The sequence below is a fragment of the Notolepis coatsorum genome (genome assembly GCF_963971535.1).
Source record: "Notolepis coatsorum genome assembly, chromosome: 17".
Taxonomy (NCBI): domain Eukaryota; kingdom Metazoa; phylum Chordata; class Actinopteri; order Aulopiformes; family Paralepididae; genus Notolepis; species Notolepis coatsorum.
In genome coordinates, this window is record NC_140181.1 from 12,524,235 (window position 1) to 12,550,664 (window position 26,430).

Below are 26,430 nucleotides of genomic sequence, written 5' to 3' on the forward strand. Positions count from 1 at the left end.
CCCCCTCCTCTCTCTCCCACCCTCTCTCCCTATTTCTCTTCGTCTCTATTTCCTCTCTCTCCCTCTCTCTTTCTATCTCTTTGTCTCCCCTACCCCTTTCTCTTCTCATCTCTCTCTCTCCCCCACTCTCTCTCTTCCTCTCTCTACCACTCTGCCCCCTCTCTCTACCACTCTTTGTCTTTTCCTCTTTTTCTCTCTCTCTCCCACCATCTTTCTCTTCTCTCTCTATCTCTCTCCCCCCTCTCCCCCTCTCTCCCCTATCTCTCTCTCTATCTCCCCCTTCATCTCTCTCCCCCTCCCTCTCTCCCCCCCTCTCTCTCTCCCTCTCTCTCTCCCCCTCTCTCTCCCCCCCTGCAGATTTCCCAAAGAAGCCGCCAAGCCTCAGGTGATCCACCTGAAGTCTAAGAAGGCGTCTAGTTTCCATGAGTTCGCCCGCAGCACCAACGACGCCTGGGGCATCGAGGATGAGGAGGATGAAGACTTCCCGGCTCCTCCAGTTCACCCTCCAGCCCTGCCCTCCGGCCTGCACCCATCCACACACCACCAGGGAACCTCCACACACCACCAGGTAACCTCCACACACCCTCCAGCCCTGCACCCCTCCACACACCACCAGGGAACCTCCACACACCACCAGGGAACCTCCACACACCACCAGGTAACCTCCACACACCACCAGGGAACCTCCACACACCCTCCAGCCCTGCACCCCTCCACACACCACCAGGGAACCTCCACACACCACCAGGTAACCTCCACACACCACCAGGTAACCTCCACACACCACCAGGGAACCTCCACACACCCTCCAGCCCTGCACCCCTCCACACACCACCAGCGAACCTCCACACACCACCAGGGAACCTCCACACACCACCAGGGAACCTCCACACACCCTCCAGGTAACCTCCACACACCACCAGGGAACCTCCACACACCCTCCAGGTAACCTCCACACACCACCAGGGAACCTCCACACACCCTCCAGGTAACCTCCACACACCACCAACGAACCTCCACACACCCTCCAGGTAACCTCCACACACCACCAGGGAACCTCCACACACCCTCCAGGTAACCTCCACACACCACCAGCGAACCTCCACACACCACCAGGGAACCTCCACACACCACCAGGGAACCACCACACACCACCAGGGAACCTCCACACACCACCAGGGAACCACCACACACCACCAGGGAACCTCCACACACCACCAGGGAACCACCACACACCTTCCAGGGAACCACCACACACCACCAGGGAACCTCCATACACCACCAGGGAACCACCACACACCTTCCAGGGAACCTCCACACACCACCAGGGAACCACCACACACCTTCCAGCCCTGCACCCCTCCACACACCACCAGGTAGGCACTAACCTCTCGTTAAGACTAGTGACTAGTGGTGGGGGAAAATATCGATACAGTATAGTGACAGAGTGACACGTTCAGCCGAACGCACAATTGGAGGGGGGCTCCCCACCCTCCAGAACATTTACAACAAGCGTTGCAGGGGCAAGGCTAAGAGAATCATTAAAGACTCCAGTCACCCGAACAACTGCCTCTTTGAACTGCTGCGGTCAGGCAAGCGATACCGGAGTCTCAAGGCGAGCACAGAAAGACTCAGAAGAAGCTTCTATCCCCAGGCCATCAGGCTGCTAAACGAACAATGAACACTACACAACAACAACCATCAAACGCACATAGCACACACATCCACACGCACACACTCACTTTAAACAAACACACTGTAGCACCCACCCCACACACTTTATAGCACACACCCACTTTAAACAAACACACTGTAGCACCCACTCCCCACACTTTATATTTATTGATGAAGGATTGCACTACAACTCGTACACCTTACTGTAAATTGTACCTAAATTGTACCTCATCCCATTTCTGCTTTGCACTATATAGTACTGTACATTAGTACACTGCATAGTATTGTATATTATATGGTAACTCAGTTACGTCTATTCTGCATCGAACATTGTACATATGTCTATACTGAACACTGTGACCTCATTTTCTACTTTTCTACTTCTAAATTACATGCTATACTATGTTATTTTATTTCATACTTATCTTGTCTTGTACAGTCTCTGGAGCGTAACAGTAAGAAGCATTTTGTATGAAAGTATTCTGTACTTCTGTATGACAACTATTAAAGAAACTTGAACTTGAAACTAGTATCGCGATACTTTGTGTGGTGATACTGTATCGATACAAGGACGGCAAGTATCGATATTTAATTATGCAAAAAAAATAAAAATCTTAAAAATAAAAATTTAATTAAGGAAGTTGCATTGTTCATTTCAATACCTGTAATAGTACAGTAGTCCACACACACGCACGCACACACGCACACGCACACGCACACACACACACACACACACACACACACACACATGTGCATTCAGTTAAGTTGGAATATGACTGTAATACAAACGGTTCAGTTTGTCAGGTACATGCAACACAGATTACAGTGTTGACATCTGTCCGCTTGAGAAAATCCCATTTGCTGCAATAAAAATTATTGAAGTGAGACGAACGGACTGAAAACTTAATTTTATTAGATAAAACATGTTGACAAAGTTTTACTTTGCAGTTGAAAAAAGCTAATAAATCACAATATTTTATTCTATTCTTATTCTTAGGCAATTTGTTTTGTTATTCATATTCGTGGCTCGATCTGTCTAAATGTTTAACGTTGAGCGATTTGCAGTGTCAAATTTCCCATCGGGATAATACAAGTATTTCTATTCTATTCTACTCTAATATATCGCAATATTAGTATCGCAATACTCGGCATATCGCAATATATTTTGAATCGCAATACTATATAAGTATTGTGACTTAAGTATCGTGATAATAATATCGTATCGTGAGGCCTCTGAGGTGATTCCCAGAGGCTGTGACTTTAAAGGGTAGGCAGTAGTATGGGCGGCTACGTGGCGTAGTGGGCAAGGCGCTCGCCACGAATGACGGAGACGCTGGGCTTGCCTGTTCGAGCCCAGCGCTCCACATTGCTTTCAGTTTAGCTGGTCGTTCATACTAATACACATTGGCCGTATTAGGGGGTGGGAAACTGATGGGTGGGGATCGGGCATTGTGGACAGCGACTCCTACAGGTCGGTTGGTGCGCCTGCGCAGTAGAATCAGGAAGTGTCGGGGGCAGCGTGAGCCTCTCACGTGTTACTCCTCGCCACTGAGAGATCGAGCTGCGCAGGTGAAAAGATGCGACTGCTGTTACCTCAAGTACCGGAGGGGACTTGTGCTATGTATGACTTAGTCCACATTGCAGCCGGCTTGTGGGAGGCAAGAAACAGCGTTCGTGACAGGGGAGGGTTGAATTGGATGATACGAAATTGGGATGGGAGAAAATATAGAAAATGGGAGAAAAAGTGGATAAAAAAAAAAAGGGTAGGCAGTAGTGATGCACGATATATCTGCCGCCGATATGGTTATCTTTTTATGTTTTGGTCTTAAATAGTTTCAAAATATCAGTCATTTACCAAAACAAGTTACAAAAGTAAAAAATAAATAAAATGCTTTTTGGAAAATAGCTCTTTATTTGATTATCATAAAAAAGTGTTTTCTATACAGAGATATCGACATCGGTAAATATCGGTATCGGCCAGAACAGCAATATTAATATCGGTTATCGGTATCGGTCACAATTTTCACATCGGTGCATCACTAGTAGGCGGCACTAACCCGTCTCAAATGTCCCCAGTCCTCTAAGCAGCAGACGGCTGCCGAGGAGCCAGAGACCCGGCCTGCGGACAGACCGGCGCCTGCCGGGGCGGAAGGTCGTGACCTCCAGGAGGAGCAGCAGCGGGAAGGTCGTGACCTCCAGGAGGAGGAGCAGCAGGAGGAGGAGACGGAGTGTGGACACGTCAACGGGAGGATGGTCCGGTCCAACAGCGAGGCCCACCTCAACACATCCCCAGGTATACGGACGACGGGAAAAACAAAGGTTTTCAATTGTTTTCAAGTCAATTTACACGGAATAAGCACACGTATTAATGGCTATGACGGTGGCTCGGGTAGGTATAGAGTGGTCGTCTGGTAATCGGAAGGTTCCAGGTTCGATTCCGGCTTCTCCCCCGGCAGCGTGTGTGTGTCGGAACTCGGAAGTGTCCTTGAGCGAGACACCTAACCCCCTTAACTGCTCCCGATGAGCGGCTTGGCACCTTGCATGGTCGCCTCCGCTGTCAGTGTGCGAGTGAATGGGTGTGAATGTGAGGCATAAGTTGTAAAGCGCTTTTAGATAAAAGCGGATATATAAATGCGGTCCGCGGTTGAGTAGACTAATCACTGTTGGCCGGCCCGTCTGCGAGGACCATGTGGAATTGCGTGCTTATTCCACAGAATTGACCCATCTCAAAACCCGGCCCCTATTTTCTTGATCCTCCAATCACAACTGTTGCTTCCCTCAGACAAATATCGTTTGGCCAATTGTGCGTTTAGTCTTTGTGGTTCCCATTCTGAACATATTTAACTTCACATAACTCATCTTCTGCAAGTGCTGCAAGGCGAGGTTTACCTTAGTCGCACGCAGGATCTCAGGGCTACCGATCAACTGTTGTTTGTTACGGTGGCTCTCACGCGGGTGAGGCGCTGTCCAAGCAACGCCTGTCACATTGGTGCTACACTTTGGCTGGACAGGTTCCCCCTGCAGGCATCAGGACACACTCCACTCGTGGAGTGGCAGCCTCCGCTGCCCTGTTGGGGGGGCCTCGGTGGAGGACATCTGCGCTGCGGCTTCCTGGTCCTCCCCGGGTCCTTTCGTTAGGTTTTACCTCATGGACATGACTGGGGACATGACTGGGGGCTCTGTCTCCCAGGCAGTCCTGAGGGCCGGGACCTCTCCTGCATCCCGCTATCAGGTGGGCTAGCAGGTGTGTGTGGGTGTGGACCACGGAGTGCTCTGTCACACGTGGTCCCACTTGCACTGTGCGTTCTAGGGTGACTGGTTCCCTTTTTCGCACATTGGTTGTAGTTGACTGCCTCCCCCCCTTCGTTAGGACGGGCGGGTGGACGGGACTCCCCTCCCCCCCTGGTCAGGGGCTTATGGGCCCTCAGGGGGTGCATTTGACGTGGCCACGCGTCCGCTCTGCCCCTTTTGATACCATAATGGCAGTGCGAGACGCGATTGGCCAGTATGAATATATAACGAAGGTTATCCTATAACCCTAGTTATATGAATACTGGCTGAGCGTCTCGCTCTTCAGCGCCCTGAGGTCCCTTGGATGTTTTTCACGTATGGAATTCAGACTTGGAAGGGCGTAGACGTGACCACTTCCTGTGTCTTGTAGGCACGCACGGGAGTAGGCGTGGTCACGTGCAAGTGACGTGCATGTGCAATTTTTTCACGCACACAATAGGTGCATGAGACGCTCAGCCAGTATTCATATAACTAGGGTTATAGGATAACCTTCATTTTGTTTATCAGCTGTTAAAGGAACACGCCAACATTTTGGGAAATTAGAAATTACCGTCTTCTCCAGAGAGAGACAAGAAGATAGATTTGTCTCTGTGCGTTCAGTAGAAAGCTATCTGGCTGCATGTTAGCCTAGCTTAGCACAATGAATGGAAGCGGAAGCGTCCGGTTAGCCTTCGGGAGAGGTGTTAGTTGGACAATGCCTAAGGCTAACCGGCCACTTCCGCTTCCATTTATGGTGCTAAGCTAGGCTAACGTGCAGCCGGATAGCGTTCTACTGAGCGCACAGAGAGGAAACTATTCTTGGTAGTAGCCTAGTATAATCAGTGCAGGAAGGTTTTAAATACATTTTCAGTGTGAAATTCAAACCCAAGCTGCTACACTTTGGCATGTTAGATGGATCAGTTAGGATCAGTTACAGTACAGTTACAGTTACTTAGTGATGAATGTATTTCAGTCCAGAGTGCACACAGCCTACTGTACGGTCATTCTGTTCTCCCTTCTGGGTTGTCATAGATTTTATTTGTCATAGGAAAAACACATTGAATTTCTCTGCATTAATTACATTTTTGCACACGACGACAGTGCGGTTTTTTGTTTGTTTTGTTTATACAGTGAATTAGTTTGAGATGCCGTTTGAAACGATGATTTTCAAACGCACCTAACAGTCAGAACTGTGTGGCCGTGTCGGGTCTATAGTCTCAGGACACCAGTAAACACGTCTCCTGTGCGAATGAGCATCTGGAAATCACAGATGTCGGGCCGTAATTCACGATCACCAGGGGTCCCTGTGTGCAGCCCAGTCCAGCGTGAAGGGGGAAGGGGAAATATGTCACACCAGATGAAGAGAGGTGTGATATCTCACACACCAGATGAATAAAAACGTAATATCTCTCACACCAGATGATGCGAGATGTAAGATATGTCACACCAGATGAAGAGAGATGTAAGATATGTCACACCAGATGATGCAAGATGTAAATATGTCACACCAGATGATGCGAGATGTAAGATATGTCACACCAGATGAAGAGAGATGTAATAGTTTTCGTTCTAGTTTTGTTTTTTGAATTTGTTTAAATTTGCACTTTAGTGCAAGTAATGGTTGTATGCACCGACCATCAAATTTACTTTATTTAATTTCGATAGGGGGGCAGGTATTATTAAGAAATTATTATTCTTCCTCCTGCTCCTTTTCACTTATGGGTGTATTTGATTATAATAACTAAATGAATTATAGGAATTTGTAATGTACTGTAATACACTACCATGTGTGAAACAAAATGTTATTCAAAATTCAAAATATCTCATACAAGATGAAGAGGGGTGTAAGATATCTCACACCAGATGAAGAGAGATGTAAATATGTCACACCAGATGAAGAGAGGTGTAAATATGTCACACCAGATGAAGAGATATAATATCTCACACCAGATGAAGAGAGATGTAAGATATCTCACACCAGATGAAGAGAGATGTAAGATATCTCACACCAGATGAAGAGAGATGTAAATATGTCACACCAGATGAAGAGATATAATATCTCACACCAGATGAAGAGAGATGTAAGATATCTCACACCAGATGAAGAGAGATGTAAATATGTCACACCAGATGAAGAGAGGTGTAAATATGTCACACCAGATGAAGAGATATAATATCTCACACCAGATGAAGAGAGATGTAAGATATCTCACACCAGATGAAGAGAGATGTAAATATGTCACACCAGATGAAGAGAGATGTAAATATGTCACACCAGATGAAGAGATATAATATCTCACACCAGATGAAGAGAGATGTAAGATATCTCACACCAGATGAAGAGAGATGTAAATATGTCACACCAGATGAAGAGATATAATATCTCACACCAGATGAAGAGAGATGTAAGATATCTCACACCAGATGAAGAGAGATGTAAATATGTCACACCAGATGAAGAGATATAATATCTCACACCAGATGAAGAGAGATGTAAGATATCTCACACCAGATGAAGAGAGATGTAAATATCTCACACCAGATGAAGAGAGATGTAAGATATCTCACACCAGATGAAGAGAGATGTAAATATGTCACACCAGATGAAGAGAGGTGTAATTAAGCATTACATCACGGGCAGGAGTCGGTTATGAGAAGTAGACCATGCCTAGGGGTGGTCGTTAGACCTGGTCTAATTCTCATAACCCACGACTGCGCGTGGTGTAATGGCTTTTATACAACTGGCGCATTCATCCAACCTTATTGCTATACAATAAACACACATTAATTGAAGATTTATTGACAAAACCTTTATTTACATTTATTGACTGGCTGACTGGTCGACTGGCTGACTGACTGGTCGACTGGCTGACTGGCTGACTGGCTGACTGGCTGACTGGCTGGCTGACTGGTCGACTGGCTGACTGGCTGACTGGCTGACTGACTGACTGGCTGACTGACTGACTGGCTGACTGACTGGTTGACTGGCTGACTGGTTGACTGACTGACTGGCTGACTGACTGGCTGGCTGACTGGTCGACTGGCTGACTGACTGACTGACTGACTGACTGGCTGACTGACTGACTGGCTGACTGACTGACTGGCTGACTGACTGGTTGACTGGCTGACTGGTTGACTGACTGACTGGCTGACTGACTGGTTGACTGGCTGACTGGCTGACTGACTGGTTGACTGACTGACTGGCTGACTGACTGACTGACTGGCTGACTGGTCGACTGGCTGACTGGTCGACTGGCTGACTGACTGGTTGACTGGCTAACTGACTGACTGGCTGGCTGACTGGTCGACTGGCTGGCTGACTGACTGGTTGACTGACTGGCTGGCTGACTGGTCGACTGGCTGGCTGACTGACTGGTTGACTGACTGACTGGCTGACTGGTTGACTGACTGACTGACTGACTGACTGACTGACTGACTGACTGACTGACTGACTGACTGACTGGCTGACTGGTCGACTGGCTGACTGACTGACTGGCTGGCTGACTGACTGACTGGCTGACTGACTGGCTGGCTGACTGGTCGACTGGCTGACTGACTGACTGACTGACTGACTGGCTGACTGACTGACTGGCTGACTGACTGACTGGCTGACTGACTGGTCGACTGGCTGACTGACTGGTTGACTGGCTAACTGACTGACTGGCTGGCTGACTGGTCGACTGGCTGGCTGACTGACTGGCTGACTGACTGACTGGCTGACTGACTGGCTGACTGGTCGACTGGCTGACTGACTGGCTGACTGGTTGACTGGCTGACTGACTGGTTGACTGGCTGACTGGCTGACTGACTGGTTGACTGGCTGACTGGCTGACTGACTGGTTGACTGGCTGACTGGCTGACTGACTGGTTGACTCGCTGACTGACTGACTGACTGGTTGACTGACTAACTGCACACTGCTGAGGAGTTTTACTTTCACTCTGGGTCACCAGGTTGTGCAACATGAATAATTAAGTGTTGTAATTGAAGGAGACGAGACGTCCCTCAATCTAATCTGGCGACACTGATCCTCCGAAAATGATTAAATTCTTGTCACTATGATATAGAACTCAATTTAAAAACTCTTGGGGGGGGGGGGGGGGGGGGGACAACACGGGAGCAGTAACCCGTCGGCAGCTAGTGATTCTCCCCCTGAGATGGTGTCTCCCTCACTGCTACATATCATGAGTCATGTGTAAGAGAGAGTCTGTTTCTCCACACCGTGGCACACGGAGCACAAGACCCAGTCGGAGGGCGGCGAAGAAGATTAGTAGATTACTTTATTGTCAATGTACACAAGGCAATTTAAATGAGGCTCGCTCAAGGGCACGTAGGCAGGATGGTGGGCACCGTAGATGTAATACCAGCCACCCTTCAGTCACCAGCTCACAGCTGGAATACACCCTCCTCCTGTCAGTGGCGGGGATCGAACCAGCGACCTTTCGGTTACTGGCCGCCGGTCTGCCTGAATGCCTTCTACAACAGAACTGCGTTTCCGCGTCTCTGATTGGCCAGGTCATTTCTGGTCATGTGACATGTACGCCCAATCGTGGGACCGCAAGTTTCTACACTGGTTAAGCTTAGGCGCTCGTTCGAAGTTGGTTAAGGTTAGAGTTTGTCATAGAGCAGGGCGATAGAACACCTGCCCTGATTCCGACGTTTAAGCTTAGGCACTCTTTCGAAGTTGGTTAAGGTTAGAGTTTGTCTTAGAGCAGGGCGATAGAACACCTGCCCTGATTCCGACGTTTAAGCTTAGGCACTCTTTCGAAGTTGGTTAAGGTTAGAGTTTGTCTTAGAGCAGGGCGATAGAACGCCAGGTAGTTTGCAGGCTGTTAGACCCGGAAATAGGCGCAGAACTTGCTGTCCCACGATTGGCGCACATGTCCCATGACCTGGCCAATCGGAGCGCAAAACTCGAACGCGGAAACGCAGTTCCGTCGTAGAAGGCATACACGCGGCCGGCCTGTTTACCTCTAGGCCATCCTTCCTGGTCTACAAAATGCTGGTCTGACTGAGCCTCTCACACAGAACACAAAGCCGCCAATAATAAGCCGGCTTGTTTCTCCTGCGTGAAAAAGGGGCTTCATCGGTCCTGCACCCCTTGGGGGCGACAGTGGCTCAGGAGGGTAGAGCGGTCATCTGTTCATCAGAAAGTTCCCGGTTCGATTTCCCTGCTCCTCCCGGGCAGTGTGTCGAAGTGTCCTTGAGCAAGACACTAACTGCTCCCGATGAGCAGGTCGGCACCTTGCATGATCGCCTCTGCCGTCGGTGTGTGAATGTGTGAGTGAACGGGTGAATGTGAGGAACAAAATTGTAAAGCGCTTTGGATAAAAGCTGTTATATAAATCACCATTTACCATGTGTTTACCATTAACCTATGCTGAACCGTCTCCAGTAGTACCTTGACCAAGCCTCCTCTAAAATCGCTGGAGAAAGAAACGCTGTAATCACGTTTTCGGTCCCCCCTGCTGCTCTCCCGTCACCCTCCCTTGTGGTCTCTGTCCTCCAAATCAAATAACATTTATTTGTAAAGCCCGAAATCACAAGGTAATGCCCCCGTGGGCTGGACAACATCACAAAAAATCAAGAACAAAAACCACAATAAAATCATAAATAAATGCAACACTCCTAGACATACCCCAGCGAAGGTAAGGAAAAACTCACAAAAAAACGTAGCAATAGGAAAAAAGCACCACAGGAGATGTGGAGGAGAGAAACCTTAGAAGGGCCGTTCAAAGGGGGATCCGCCAACTTGCAGTGGGCAGACATAGGAGCAAAAGATACATGTAATATATATATGCATACATGGTGACAATAGAATCAAAGTAAATAAGAAAATTATGAACTTAAAGTAGTAAATAGAACTAAGAACTACTACAAGCGCTAGTATACAGGATGAGATGCAAGACGATGGCTCGGGGGCCATTTGCCCCGGGGGGCAGGAGAACTACTCAGAATAGGATGAGGTAGAGCAGGTATGGTTTGACGTTGTATGTCGGACAGAAGGCGGTATGAAGCTGATCCATGGGGCCGGTGGTGCTCAGTATGATTTGATTTTATTTTATTTTATTTTATTAGGGATCCCCATTAGCTGGTGCGATAGCAACCAGCTAGTCTTCCTGGGGTCCACACACAAAAAAAACATACAAAAACAATCACTATTGCAAAAACAAAATGATTAAAAGTCAGTACACACAATGCATAATGAAACTACTGTAACAATTAAGATAGCTAAAATTACATTAGTGTAAAACAAAAACAAAAAATTACTTTACAGTGTTAAAAACAATTTAAGATTCTTTTTAAAAGTGAATCTACTGTAAATGCAGCAGAGGTTCCGAGGCAGGTTATTCCAAAGGGTTAATGCTCTAAAAATAAAAGATCTCCCCAAAGCGCTGGTTCTAGGACCTGGCAATTCAAGCCGCCCACTACTGGAACCTCTAGTGTAATGCTCGTGCACAGTATTACTAAGAACAATCTGATTATGTATAAAAACAGGAGTCTTACTGCTCATGACCAACTTGAACAGCACAAGTATATTAAAAGACAATCTATTTTCAACGTTAAGCCAAGAGAGGCGGGCATGCATACGGCTCACATTAGACCTTAGTGAGCAGCCCAGTACCAACCGTGCTGCCCTGTTCTGGACCACCTGGAGCTTCCTGAGGTCACCACTGGCAGCAGATGACCACATCGCAGCAATAGTCAAGATGACATAAAACTAAACTTTGCACTATCTGACATAAAAGGGGACGGGCAACAAAAGAAGCACATTTCCTGGAAATACCAATTGCTCTTCCCATTTTTAAAACAATATAATTAATTAATGAGGTCGAAGGTCACTGCGCTCCACCCTGCAGAAGCAGCAGTCTCTCCCCTCACCCTCTCATGTCCTCTCTCTCTCCCCTCACCCTCTCATGTCCTCTCTCTCTCCCCTCTCACCCTCTCATGTCCTCTCTCTCTCCCCTCCACACAGTGCGCTCCACCCTGCAGAAGCAGCAGTCTCTCTCCCCTCACCCTCTCATGTCCTCTCTCTCTCCCCTCCACACAGTGCGCTCCACCACCCTGCAGAAGCAGCAGTCTCTCTCCCCCCTCACCCTCTCATGTCCTCTCTCTCTCCCCTCACCCTCTCATGTCCTCTCTCTCTCCCCTCCACACAGTGCGCTCCTCCACCCTGCAGAAGCAGCAGTCTCTCCCCCCTCACCCTCTCATGTCCTCTCTCTCTCCCCTCCACACAGTGCGCTCCTCCACCCTGCAGAAGCAGCAGTCTCTCCCCCCTCACCCTCTCATGTCCTCTCTCTCTCCCCTCCACACAGTGCGCTCCACCACCCTGCAGAAGCAGCAGTCTCTCCCCCCTCACCCTCTCATGTCCTCTCTCTCTCCCCTCCACACAGTGCGCTCCTCCACCCTGCAGAAGCAGCAGTCTCTCTCCCCCCTCACCCTCTCATGTCCTCTCTCTCTCCCCTCCACACAGTGCGCTCCTCCACCCTGCAGAAGCAGCAGTCTCTCTCCCCCCTCACCCTCTCATGTCCTCTCTCTCTCCCCTCCACACAGTGCGCTCCTCCACCCTGCAGAAGCAGCAGTCTCTCCCGGTGCGCCGCCCCATCATCCCGCTGGTCGCCCGCATCTCCGACCAGAACGCGTCGGGGGCGCCGATCATGACGGTGCGGGAGAAGACCAGGCTGGACAAGTTCAAGCAGCTGCTGTCCAGCCCCAACACTGACCTGGGTGAGACGAGCCGCGTAGATATATATATATAACTAGATGGTGCGGAGGCGGAGTCTCCAGCCGCGTGGTTCACCGGCGGCCATCTTGCCACAGGCAGCACGCCCACTCATAACATGAATGTCTATGGTGGTGCGTGTACTATTGAAATAACCATAGCTTGCTCAATTTTCAACCGATTTACAAACGGTTTGGTTTATTACAAACATTATTAACGTGGGCTATGATTCAGGGATGCTTGGACATGTTGAAATTATTTTCATATGAAAGTCCATTATAAGTATGCGGTATGATAACTACATCTCTGACGTTCATAACAAACCAAACCGTTTGAAAAATCTGTTGAAAATTGAGCAAGCTATGGTTATTTCAATAGCACATGCAACGTCGGTCTCCATTGGCCAGCAGCGCGGGTGAGTCATCTAGCCTTTATATATATATCTATGGAGACGAGGATGTAGCTGCATGGTTTTACAATTTTAGATCAATAATATTATTATTATTATTATAATTGTAATCGTGTCTTGTTGTTTACATCTAGGCACTGCCTTTACAATCATTTAAGAGAAGATAAGATTAGATAAGATAAGATATAAATGTCCTTATCCCCTTGGGGAAATTCAGGCAGCATGGGGGAGGGGGGGAGGGGAGGCACAGGTATGGGCAGGGTAATAGTAGAAGACATAAATATAGGCAATACAAATTATAGTACTTTCATTGTCAAAATACAGCATTGGTCTTTTTGGCCCAGACCTAGAAGGGTTTATTCTGGACACTCTGGTTACCACCAGTTCACTGTAATTACTGTATTTCCTGCGTGTGTAGTTATTTGATATTCTACCTCTATGGTATTCTCTGTGTGAAATACAGAGTTGATTATTGACCTATCTCAAGCCCCGCCCTCTTTCACTTCCCTCTGACAATCTTTGGGAAGCGACCGTTGTGATTGGAGGACGAGGACGAGGGGAGGGTTATAATAACTTTATTTGTATAGCACCTTTCATACAGGGGATTGCAGTTCAAAGTGCTTTACATCAGTAAGAAATAAGACACACAATCAGTGTAAAACAAGCGGCAAGAGCAAAGCATAAAGTGGGATAAAATAATGCAGATATATTAATCAAATCATATCAGAACATCACGTTCCAATAGGCTTCTTGAATTTCTGTAATCTGTTACAAAACACGATAAAGGTCATAGTGTGCACCCAGCGGATAGCGGGGCGTAGAAATGTAAGTACAAATAAGTAAAATAATAGCAAGGGTCAAATGAGCAGACAGTTTTTCACATTAGGATCTAACATCCCAACAGGCCACTTTGTTTATGGTTTGATTCAGTTTTAGTAGAATAGAAAAGACATGAATGATGAAATGAGCACATAAAGTGCAGACATACTATAAAATCACAGTTTTTTACAGAGCAATAAAATTGTTCTGGATTAGTGTTTAACGTGCCCTCGGAACTTTGCAGTTCCACAAACCGCCTGTTGGGGGGGTTAGTGTTCGGGGGGGGGGGGGGGGGGGGCCTGGTGTAATCCCCTCCCTAACCCACACACAGTTCAATACCTGACAGTTTCGAACCTGTAATAAAAAGCAATAGACAGAGTAAAATAGTGCAGTGCAGTAAAATAGTATAGAATAGAATAGACAGTAAAATTATGAATAATAAAATAAAGTAATAAAGCAGAGGGGAATAAAAAATTATAATAATATTTGAGATAGGTCCACTGTGTTCTTCTCAAGTCTCACTGTGTGAATCCGCTCCGCAGATGAACTCCGGAAACACAGCTGGTCCGGCATTCCGCGGGAAGTCCGGCCGATTACATGGAGGCTTCTCTCGGTAAGTCCTGTGATGGGGGGGGTAGGTTCTGTCTGTTTACCAGCACATGTGCTCCTGCAGGGGGGGGGTTCTGAACTGCTTGTTCTGTGAGCCTCCTCTGTACTGTACTGCTTGTTACTGTACTGCTTGCTCTGTGAGCCTCCTCTGTGCTGTACTGCTTGTTCTGTGAGCCTCCTCTGTACTGTACTGCTTGTTCTGTGAGCCTCCTCTGTACTGTACTGCTTGTTCTCCTCTGTACTGTACTGCTTGCTCTGTGAGCCTCCTCTGTGCTGTACTGCTTGTTCTCCTCTGTACTGTACTGCTTGTTCTGTGAGCCTCCTCTGTACTGTACTGCTTGCTCTGTGAGCCTCCTCTGTACTGTACTGCTTGTTCTGTGAGCCTCCTCTGTACTGTACTGCTTGTTCTGTGAGCCTCCTCTGTACTGTACTGCTTGTTCTGTGAGCCTCCTCTGTACTGTACTGCTTGTTCTGTGAGCCTCCGCTCCTCTGTACTGTACTGCTTGTTCTCCTCTGTACTGTACTGCTTGTTCTCCTCTGTACTGTACTGCTTGTTCTGTGAGCCTCCTCTGTACTGTACTGCTTGCTCTCCTCTGTGCTGTTTGCGCATCAACTCAGTGAAACTCAAGAAACTATAAAAGTCTTAATAAAACTAAAACTAAATATACAGTATATATACAGGTGCAGCTCAATAAATTAGAATATCGTGGAAAACAAAAAGTACTTTTCAGAAGGCCAATATTTCTATATTACATTTATTTGTATTGGTCTTCTTATGTAATATTCAAACTTTCTCAGATACTGAATTTTGGGCTGTAAGCCATAATCGTCTAAATTAAAACAAATAAAGGCTTGGAATATTTAACTTTGTGTGTGATGAATCTATAATCTATGAGAGTTTCGCTTTTTGAATTGAATTACTGAAATAAAATAACCTTTCCACGATATTCTAATTTATTGAGCTGCACCTGTATATTAGTCGCAACGTTTTGCCTGGATGTGCACGATCGTGTGCCTCAACAATACAGGCCTGGCTTGCACTGAATCTGTCTTCCGGTCTGGCTTCCTGTAACCACTGACAACCACTTTCAAAAGAATAAGCCTAATTTGGGCGGCTACGTGGCGTAGTGGGCAAGGCGCTCGCCACGAATGCGGAGACGCTGGGATCGCCTGTTCGAGCCCAGCGCTCCACATTGCTTTCAGTTTAGCTGGTCGTTCATACTAATACACATTGGCCGTATTAGGGGGTGGGAAACTGATGGGTGGGGATCGGGCGTTGTGGACAGCGACTCCTACAGGTCGGTTGGTGCGCCTGCGCAGTAGAATCAGGAAGTGTCGGGGGCAGCGTGAGCCTCCCACGCGTTACTCCTCGCCACTGAGAGATCGAGCTGCGCAGGTGAAAAGATGCGACTGCTGTTACCTCAAGTACCGGAGGGGACTCGTGCTATGTATGACTTAGTCCACATTGCAGCCGGCTTGTGGGAGGCAAGAAACAGCGTTCGTGACAGGGGAGGGTTGAATTGGATGATACGAAAATTGGGATGGGAGAAAAATATAGAAAATGGGAGAAAAAGTGGATAAAAAAATAAATAAAATAAGCCTAATTTCTGTGCAGTGGTAGAGCAGGTAAAACACTGTAAAAGCATATTACTGTTCTACTGTGACTTCTTTACAAGATCCAGTAACAAGAAAGACACCAAATGATTACATTTATTATTATTATTTCTCATATCAACACATAGCAACCGTTGTCTCTTCCCTTGTCATGCACAAAACAACGGTTGCTATGTTACAGGCAGTCATGTTGGAAGACAAGAGAACCGCCTCTACCCTTTGATAGTCCAAGTCGTAGTTTCTCTTGTCATTCTTCTTGACTTTGGTAGACGTTTTCTTTTTCCACTTCAGTTTTTTTCTCAAAACTCTTTTGTTCACGTGACAACAGAAGTTGTTTCTGGCAGGTTTTTCTTCCCCGTTGTCTCCGTCTCTCTGACCACTTCCTGTCTTACCACTTCCTGTCTTTGTCGCCGCAGGGTTACCTGCCCGCCAACATGGAACGCAGGGACCTGGTGCTGAAGAGGAAGAGAGACGAATACTTTGGCTTCATCGAGCAGTATTACCACTCCAGGATGGACGAGAACTACAAAGACACCTACAGACAGGTACTGTTTCACTTAAAGAGGCACTTTGTCAAAAAGAAACAAAAAAACTATGCTTTATTTACCCCCAAATCTGTAAAACTTAATTTTTGTTTTCACACGTTCATTTTAATTTTATTTAATTTAAAAAAAAATCTGTTCATGGCAATGCACAGCTCCACAAAAGCACAACAGCATCATTTCATAATAAAAAGCACGTCTCAATTTGTAGGCTATATTCCATGAGCAAAAAGGAGCAGGGAGAATAAAATCGTATTTAGTCTGCCCCCTTAACTCAAAACAATAACGATAACATGAGAAGAAGAAAAAAAACCTGTTACCCCTCAACTTCATAAAGTCTAAATGTTCTTTCTTTATACATTTTCTTGAACTGAAAGATATTTGTACAACAAAGTTTTACGGCTTATACTGAAATACTGCTTTAAAGTGGTCCTACATACTGATGCTTTAAAGTGGTCCTACATACTGATGCTTTAAAGTGGTCCTACATACTGATGCTTTAAATCAGTCCTACATACTGATGCTTTAAAGTGGTCCTACATACTGATGCTTTAAAGTGGTCCTACATACTGATGCTTTAAAGTGGTCCTACATACTGATGCTTTAAAGCAGTCCTACATACTGATGCTTTAAAGTGGTCCTACATACTGATGCTTTAAAGTGGTCCTACATACTGATGCTTTAAAGTGGTCCTACATACTGATGCTTTAAAGCAGTCCTACATACTGATGCTTTAAAGTGGTCCTACATACTGATGCTTTAAAGTCATCCTACATACTGATGCTTTAAAGGCATCCTACATACTGATGCTTTAAAGTCATCCTACATACTGATGTTTTAAAGTCATCCTACATACTGATGCTTTAAAGCAGTCCTACATACTGATGCTTTAAAGTGGTCCTACATACAGTACTGATGCTTTAAAGCAGTCCCACATACTGATGCTTTAAAGTGGTCCTACATACTGATGCTTTAAAGCAGTCCTATATACTGATGCTTTAAAGCGGTCCTACATACTGATGCTTTAAAGCAGTCCTATATACTGATGCTTTAAAGCGGTCCTACATACTGATGCTTTAAAGCAGTCCTACATACTGATGCTTCAAATTACATTTCCTGCTACAGTGTATCTGTAACTCAACTATATCTTTGAGTTTCATCATTCCTGACTTAATAAACAAAATAAACCGAACTCTTGAATCCACATTATGAATTTGCATTTTAGTGCAAGGAATGGTTGTATGCGCTGTTCATCTGTTGCTCGTTTTTGTTCTAGTTGTTTTGTTTTGAATGTGTTTAAATTTGCACTTTAGTGCAAGTAATGGTTGTATGCGCCGACCATCAAATTTACTTTATTTAATTGGATAGGGGGCAGGTATTAATAAGAATTTATTCTTCTTCCTGCTCCTTTTCGCTTATGGGTGTATTTGATTATATTAACTAAATGAATTATAGGAATTTATAATGTACTGTAATACACTACCATGTGCGAAACAAAATAAAATGAAATGAACAAAGTAGTCACATGTCTTGACCATTCTAAAAGCAAATGTTGTGTTTCTGCCTCTAACAGAAATAATTCTGTGGGGATTTTCCTTAAACACAAAATATAGTTGCTAGTCATTAATGGGTTAATATAGGTAATATAGGTATTAGTCTCATGTGAATAGGTAATATATGTTGTTGGCCATAGGGGTGTGCAATATGTCACCACGTCCAGTAGGCGTGTGTGTGTGTCAGTAACTGTGTATACATGTACAAGAAGGCTATGTATGTGTTGCTACCAGGGGTCATATAACGACATGCTGTTCCTCCTGATGCTCTGCTTGTTACTGTGTTGTACGTGTGATTACTGTGTGATTACTGTGTGATTACTGTGTTGTACGTGTGATTACTGTATGATTACTGTGTTGTACGTGTGATTACTGTGTGATTACTGTGTTGTACGTGTGATTACTGTGTGATTACTGTGTTGTACGTGTGATTACTGTGTTGTACGTTACTGTGTTGTACGTGTGATTACTGTGTGATTACTGTGTTGTACGTGTGATTACTGTGTTGTACGTTACTGTGTTGTACGTTGCTGTGTTGTACGTGTGATTACTGTGTTGTACGTTACTGTGTTGTACGTTACTGTGTTGTACGTTACTGTGTTGTACGTTGCTGTGTTGTACGTGTGATTACTGTGTTGTACGTTGCTGTGTTGTACGTTGCTGTGTTGTACGTGTGATTACTGTGTTGTACGTGTGATTACTGTGTTGTACGTTACTGTGTTGTACGTTGCTGTGTTGTACGTGTGATTACTGTGTTGTACGTTACTGTGTTGTACGTTACTGTGTTGTATGTTGCTGTGTTGTACGTGTGATTACTGTGTTGTACGTTACTGTGTTGTACGTTGCTGTGTTGTACGTGTGATTACTGTGTTGTACGTTGCTGTGTTGTACGTGTGATTACTGTGTTGTACGTTACTGTGTTGTACGTGTGATTACTGTGTGATTACTGTGTTGTACGTTACTGTGTTGTATGTTACTGTGTTGTACGTGTGATTACTGTGTTGTACGTGTGATTACTGTGTGATTACTGTGTTGTACGTTACTGTGTTGTACGTGTGATTACTGTGTTGTACGTTACTGTGTTGTACGTTACTGTGTTGTACGTGTGATTACTGTGTTGTACGTTACTGTGTTGTATGTGTGATTACTGTATTGTACGTGTGATTACTGTGTGATTACTGTGTGATTACTGTGTTGTACGTGTGATTACTGTGTTGTACGTTACTGTGTTGTACGTGTGATTACTGTGTTGTACGTTACTGTGTTGTACGTGTGATTACTGTGTTGTACGTTACTGTGTTGTACGTGTGATTACTGTGTTGTACGTTACTGTGTTGTACGTGTGATTACTGTGTTGTACGTGTGATTACTGTGTGATTACTGTGTTGTACGTTACTGTGTTGTACGTGTGATTACTGTGTTGTACGTTACTGTGTTGTACGTGTGATTACTGTGTTGTACGTTACTGTGTTGTACGTTACTGTGTTGTACGTGTGATTACTGTGTTGTACGTTACTGTGTTGTACGTTACTGTGTTGTACGTGTGATTACTGTGTTGTACGTTACTGTGTTGTATGTGTGATTACTGTGTTGTACGTGTGATTACTGTGTGATTACTGTGTGATTACTGTGTTGTACGTGTGATTACTGTGTGATTACTGTGTTGTACGTTACTGTGTTGTATGTGTGATTACTGTGTTGTACGTGTGATTACTGTGTGATTACTGTGTGATTACTGTGTTGTACGTGTGATTACTGTGTGATTACTGTGTTGTACGTTACTGTGTTGTACGTGTGATTACTGTGTTGTACGTGTGATTACTGTGTTGTACGTTACTGTGTTGTACGTGTGATTACTGTGTTGTACGTTACTGTGTTGTACGTTACTGTGTTGTACGTGTGATTATTACTGTGTGATTACTGTGTGATTACTGTGCCTGTGACTGAAAGACGCAGTACAGAGTTCGAGACTATAATCTCTCCACTGGGACAATCAAAAGTACATCTTATCTGTCTCACATTGACGGTCAGAGAAGCAGCGCGGAAGCTCTCGGCGTCGGTATGACATCGCAGATTAGACTCGTCAGAATGCCGGTTTGCAGAACTGGGAGGAAGTTGTTTACATTTGCGGATACAGATTGCGCCGGCCGTACAAACACAAACCCAAGGCCATCGGAATAACTAACGTGAATCCCTTCCATTTGAAGTTAGCGGTATTCCCTTTTATCTGTGGCTGTAACAGGTGTGCGTTTGGCATCCAGTTTGAAGAGTATTTCCTTTTATCTAACAGACTCAGAAATACAGATGAGACGTGTAGGTAGCAGTCAATGAGTAACGCACGACGCATTGCTGTGATAAATAAGATTCTGCTTTTTGTATATACAATCAAGTCAAGTCATCTTTATTTCTATAGCACATTTACAAATGACTAAAGCCAAACCAAAGTGCTTTACAGGTACATGATAAAAACACATACGACTACAGTAATAAGTAAAATACACCAAAAATTATAGAAAAGGTACTGTACAATTAAGAAAGAAACAAGGTGCAATATAAAAGAGACAAGAAATTTGATGAGAAGTCCAGAGTAGCAGCAAAAGTGGCAGCCTAACTGGTCAAAGGCCAGGGGGAAAAGAGGTGCGTTTTAAGCAGTGATTTAAAAACCTATAGGCTCTGGGCAGATCTTATGTGGGGGGGGGGGGGGGGGGCTGTTCCAGAGCCGGGGGGCAGCAGCAGCGAAGGCTCTATCTCCCCTAGTTTTTAGCCTGGTCCTGGGCACCTCCAGCAGCAGCTGGTCAGCAGGCCTTAGGGCTCTGGATGGGGTGTGGTGATGCAGGAGCCAGCCCGTATAGTGCTTAATAGTTTAAAATCGATACGGAAACGGACGGGGAGCCAGTGGAGTGAAGCCAGGACTGGTGTGATGTGGTCACGTTTTCTGGTACCAGTGAGAAGAGGGGGCAGCGGCCGCATTTTGTACCAGTTGCAGGCGACGGAGCAGTGACTGGTCAATGTCAACATACAGCGCATTACAGTAATCCAGCCGGGTCGAAATAAAGGCATGGATCACCCTCTCCAGATCCTTCTGAGAGAGGTATGGTTTGGTCTTGGCCAGGAGTCTGAGGTGGAAAAAGCTGGTTTTAACCACCGAGCTAACCTGTTTATCGAATAAAAGATTTCTGTCGAAGATCACTCCAAGGTTTCTGACAGAGGAGCGGATATTTGAGCCCAGAGGACCTAGGCCACTAGGGCATTGACAGTAGGGTCAACCGAATAGTTTCCAAATGTTTTACGCTCATTTAAGTTGAGAAAATGTGCACTCATCCATATTTTTATGTCAGCCAGGCAATCTAGCAGTGGCTGTAGTGTAACCTTGCCTTGTGCTTTTAGGGGTAAATAGATTTGCACATCATCGGCAAAGCAGTGGAAGGATGTTGTGCTTCGCAATGATTGAGCCTAAGGGCAACATATATACCTAATAAAAAGAGGATGGGGCCCAGTATCAACCCCTGGGGCACCCCACAGGTAAGAGGGGCCGCTGATGAAAAGAATTCTCCTAGCTGGACTGAGAAGCTCCGGCCAGTCAGGTAGGACTTGAACCAGCTTAGGGCGACGCCTGTGATGCCAACATGTTGTTCAAGCCGCGACAGTAGGACAGTGTGGTCTATGGTATCGAATGCGGCTGTGAGGTCTAAAAGCACGAGAATGGCGGGATTTCCAGAATCGGCAGCTAAGATGAGATCATTAAGAACTCTCAGGAGGGCTGTTTCGGTGCTATGGCGCGGTTTAAAGCCAAACTGAAATTGTTTCATGGATTTTATGTGCATCTAAAAACAGTTGTAACTGGAGCTAAACTGCTCGCTCCAGGGACTTTTGACAGGAAAGGTAGTTGAGAAATGGGCCTGAAGTTAGAGAGAATAGAGGGATCAAGGTTTTTCTTTTTAATCAGGGGTTGTACCACAGCATGTTTGAAAGCGTTTGGGACACAGCCAGAGCTGAGAGAGGAGTTTACCAACAATAAAAGAATGGGCAAGACTGATTGATTGATTGATTGATTGATTGATTGATTGATTGATTGATTGATTGAAAACTTTATTAACAGATTGTAGAATGGGTACAATACAGTACGGCTCAATACACACAATTGTTAAGGGGATGCAGACCAGAGAAAGACTTTCGTCTTGTTTACATCAGGGTTCCCCATTTTCAATTCATAATTGAATAATTGAATCAAGACCGAAGACATAAGACCGAATCAAGCACTTCTTTTAGAAGGCAAAACTCTTCATACTTGTTCATACTTCACTAGTATTTGCACATTACTTGCTGATGACACAGTAGTGGTGGGCCTGATCTCTGCCAACGACGAGAGGGCCTACCTGGAAGAGGTAGAGAATCTGTCACAGTGGTGTCAGGAGAACTGCCTCTCCCTGAACGTCAGCAAAACAAAAGAGATGATTGTGGACTTCAGGAGGTCGGGGGTCAAGGATTACAGCCCCCTCAGCATCGACGGGGCACCGGTTGAGAGAGTGAACAGTTTCAAGTACCTCGGAGCCCACATATCCGAGGACTTGACATGGACCACACACATTGACAGTGTTGTGAAGAAGGCACGACAACGCCTCTACTTCCTCAGGCGCCTAAGGAAGTTCCAAGTCAGTCAGAAGATCCTTAAGAACTTCTACTCATGTACAATAGAGAGCATCCTGACTGGCAACATCACCTCCTGGTTTGGGAATAGCACTGCACAAGACCGTAGCAGACTACAAAGAGTGACACGTTCAGCCGAACGCACAATTGGAGGGGGGCTTCCCACCCTCCAGAACATTTACAACAAGCGGTGCAGGGGTAAGGCTAAGAGAATCATCAAGGACTCCAGCCACCCGAACAACTGCCTCTTTGAACTGCTGCGGTCAGGCAAGCGATACCGGAGTCTTAAGGCGAGCACAGAAAGACTCAGAAGAAGCTTCTATCCCCAGGCCATCAGGCTGCTCAACGAACAATAAACACTATGCAACAACCATCAAATGCACACAGCACACACACCCACACGCACACACTCACTTAAACCAACAACACACTGCAGCACCCACTCTCCACACTTTAGATCACCTAAACACACTTTACACTTTATATTTATTGGTAAAGGATTTGCACTACAACTCGTACACCTTACTGTAAATTGTACCTAAATTGTACCTCATCCCATTTCTGCTCTGCACTATATAGTATTGTATATTAGTACATTGCATAGTATATTGTATATTGTATGGTAACTCAGTTACTTCTATTCTGCATCGAACATTGTACATATGTCTATACTGAACACTGTGACCTCTATTTTTACTTCTATTTTACATGCTATACTATTTTATTTCATACTTATCTTGTCTAGCACAGTCTCTGGAGCGTAACAGTAAGAAGCATTTTGTATAAAAGTATTCTGTACTTCTGTATGACAACTATTAAAGAAACTTGAAACTTGAACTTGAATTGCACAGCCCTGCTAAATATTCCATCCCACTGTATTGTTATTTTTATTCTAATTAGTGTATATACTTGGCCACATCGTGCACAATTGTACACAGCCCTGGCCTATTTGTATCCTATTTTTTTATTTTATAATTATATTTTAGTCTATTGTGCTTCGATTTTAATTTAGTTTACGTTCCATTTTCTTTTATTCCACCTTTTTACTTTATTCTAATGTAATTGTCTGTCCGTTAATGTCGCACCAAAAACAGCCAAATCAAATTCCTTGTATGTGAAAACTACTTGGCAATAAAGACCATTTTGATTTTGATTAAAGACTAAAGGCGATCAAGCTTTTGTGGTGGCTGCCCCTAAGTTATGGAACAGTCTGTGTAGTGGGCAAGGCGCTCGCCACCAATGCAGGAGACGCTGGGTTCGAGCCCAGCTCTCCGCATTGCTATCAGCTTGGCTGGTCGTTCATACTAATACAATTGGCAGTGTTAGGGGGTGGGAAGCTGATGGGTGGGGATCGGACGTTGTGGACAGCGACTCCTACAGGTCGGTTGGTGCGCCTGCGCAGCAGAATCAGGAAGCGACGGGGGCGGCGTGTCCCTCCCACGCAGACCCCCGCCGCTGAGAGATCGCGCTGTGCAGGTGAAAAGATGCGACGGCTGCTTCCTCGAGTACCGGAGGGGACACACGTGATGCAAGGCTTCGTCCACATTGCAGCCGGCCTGTGGGAGGCATGGTCTAACAACGTTCGAGACAGGGGAGGGTAGAATTGGACGATACGAAAATTGGGATGGGAGAAAAATAGAAAAATGGGAGAAAAAGTAGATAAAAAAAATAAAGTTATGGAACAGCAAATTAGGTCTGCCGAGACCCTACAGAGTTTTAAAACACAGCTGAAGACTCACCTGTTTTTATTGGCGTTCTGAGGCTCGGTGAGCCACACATCCCTTGGTCGTGTCGTGATTGTTTTTTTTAACTTTATTGTAGTTCTATGACTTTGTGTGTGTGTACTGTATTTTATATTTCTTTTAGTATTTCTGTTTTTGTATCGTACAGCACTTTGGTACAACTTCGGTTGATTTTAAATGTGCTATATAAATAAAGTTGACCTTGACCTTGATTCTGATTCTTGAGTAATGATGACTTCTCTTGTGTCCGTCTTGTCTTCCCTCAGATCCACATTGACATTCCCAGAACCAACCCTCTGATCCCTCTGTTCCAGCAGCCCGCCGTGCAGGAGGTGAGAGGACAGTTTAAAAACAACCCTCCATGGTTCAAATGAGATTAGATATTCCTTTATTGATCCCCCTGGGCGCATTGGGGCGTCATAGCAGCATGAGGGAGGGGGAGGGTAATACAGGTATGGGCAGGGTAATAGTAGAAAGACTCCTATCCGAGCTCCGGGGGGGGGGGGGGGGGGGGTCATCAAAGAAAACCAGACTATTCTTGGTCCTCGCTCCAAAATGGTGGAATGAACTTCCTACCTCAGTCAGGACAGATGAAACCCTCAACTAGCCGTCAACTAAAAACACACTTCTTCAAACAATATCTGAAATGAAGAATTTCTTATTTCTTCTTTTTTTTTTTTTTTTTTTTTTTTACTACTACTAACCTTCTTTTACTATTATGCACTTTGCTACGAAGGAATCTACCTTGCCTATATTACTACCTACTATGCTAATATGTCTACTAATATGCACTCAAGATTGGAGCTTTCAAGTTCACCACTGTTTGACAAACAATATCACTTACCCTTACCCTTTTTATATATTTTTTTATATATATCTATTTTATTCTTTTAACTCTGTAGCACTCTGAGATTCTCAGGAATGTAGGGTGCATTACAAATTAAATGTATTATTATTAGGGATGTTCGATATTGGCTTTTTTACCTATACCGATATTGTCCAACTCTTAATTTCCTATACCGATATCAACCGATACCGATATATCCCCCCCCCCCCCAAAATGGAATAATTTCAGGTAATTAACATTACATATCTCTTGTCGTGGAATTAACACAACATTATGCATACTTTTGACAATAAATTAAATCAGAATTTGTTCTTACTTGCTTGCCTGGGTAAATAAAGGTTAAAAAGGTTAAAAAAATCTCTAATTATTATTATTATTATTATTATTATTATTATTACGTAGCTGCCAGAGTTGTACCCTTCCTGCTGACTTGTTGTACACAACTTTAAGTCGCTTTGGATAAAAGTGTCAGCTAAATGTAATGTAAATGTAAATAAGCACAATTCTCTGATAAGCACTACATTTAAAGTCAACTCTAGCCACCCAAACAACTGCCTCTTTGAACTGCTGCGGTCAGGCGAGCGCTACTGGAATCTCATGGCCAATACTCAAAAGGAGTTTTTATCCCCAGGCCATCAGGATGCTCAATGTTGACTCTTATGTAACACTAACCCATCCATCTGCATTCATTGCACACACTCACTTTAAACACTCACCTTTAACATTCACTTTTGTACTTCATTGTTTGAATATATGTAACGGTTGTGACAACGTCACCTCAAACTTTGATGCCCCGAGTGGGAGTCGAACCCCCGGTCTCCCACGCCGCAGGCAGCAACACAGACCGCTATACCAAGAGGTGAATCCACTTCTCTTTTTTTTTTTTTTTTATATCTTTTTCCCCCTCCTTTTTCCTCCGATTTTCTCCCATCCCAATGTTAGTCGTTATGCCAATTCCCAATCCCCTTCCTGGTCGCTGCGCA

General features: G+C 45.1%; 1 protein-coding gene across 1 annotated transcript in view; it reads left to right on the top strand.

Moving 5' to 3' along the window:
• Positions 1-355: 355 nt before the first annotated feature.
• tbc1d22b (TBC1 domain family, member 22B) overlaps positions 356-26,430 on the top strand; it is a gene marked incomplete at its 5' end in the record, with an annotated part of 45,601 nt that continues 19,526 nt past the window's right edge. Inside the window, 6 exons of the mRNA XM_084333858.1 lie at positions 356-568; positions 3,751-3,967; positions 12,497-12,670; positions 14,436-14,506; positions 16,533-16,661; positions 24,867-24,932. Of these exons, the coding sequence (XP_084189984.1) occupies positions 356-568; positions 3,751-3,967; positions 12,497-12,670; positions 14,436-14,506; positions 16,533-16,661; positions 24,867-24,932 (870 nt within the window). The remainder of the gene's footprint in view (positions 569-3,750; positions 3,968-12,496; positions 12,671-14,435; positions 14,507-16,532; positions 16,662-24,866; positions 24,933-26,430) is intronic.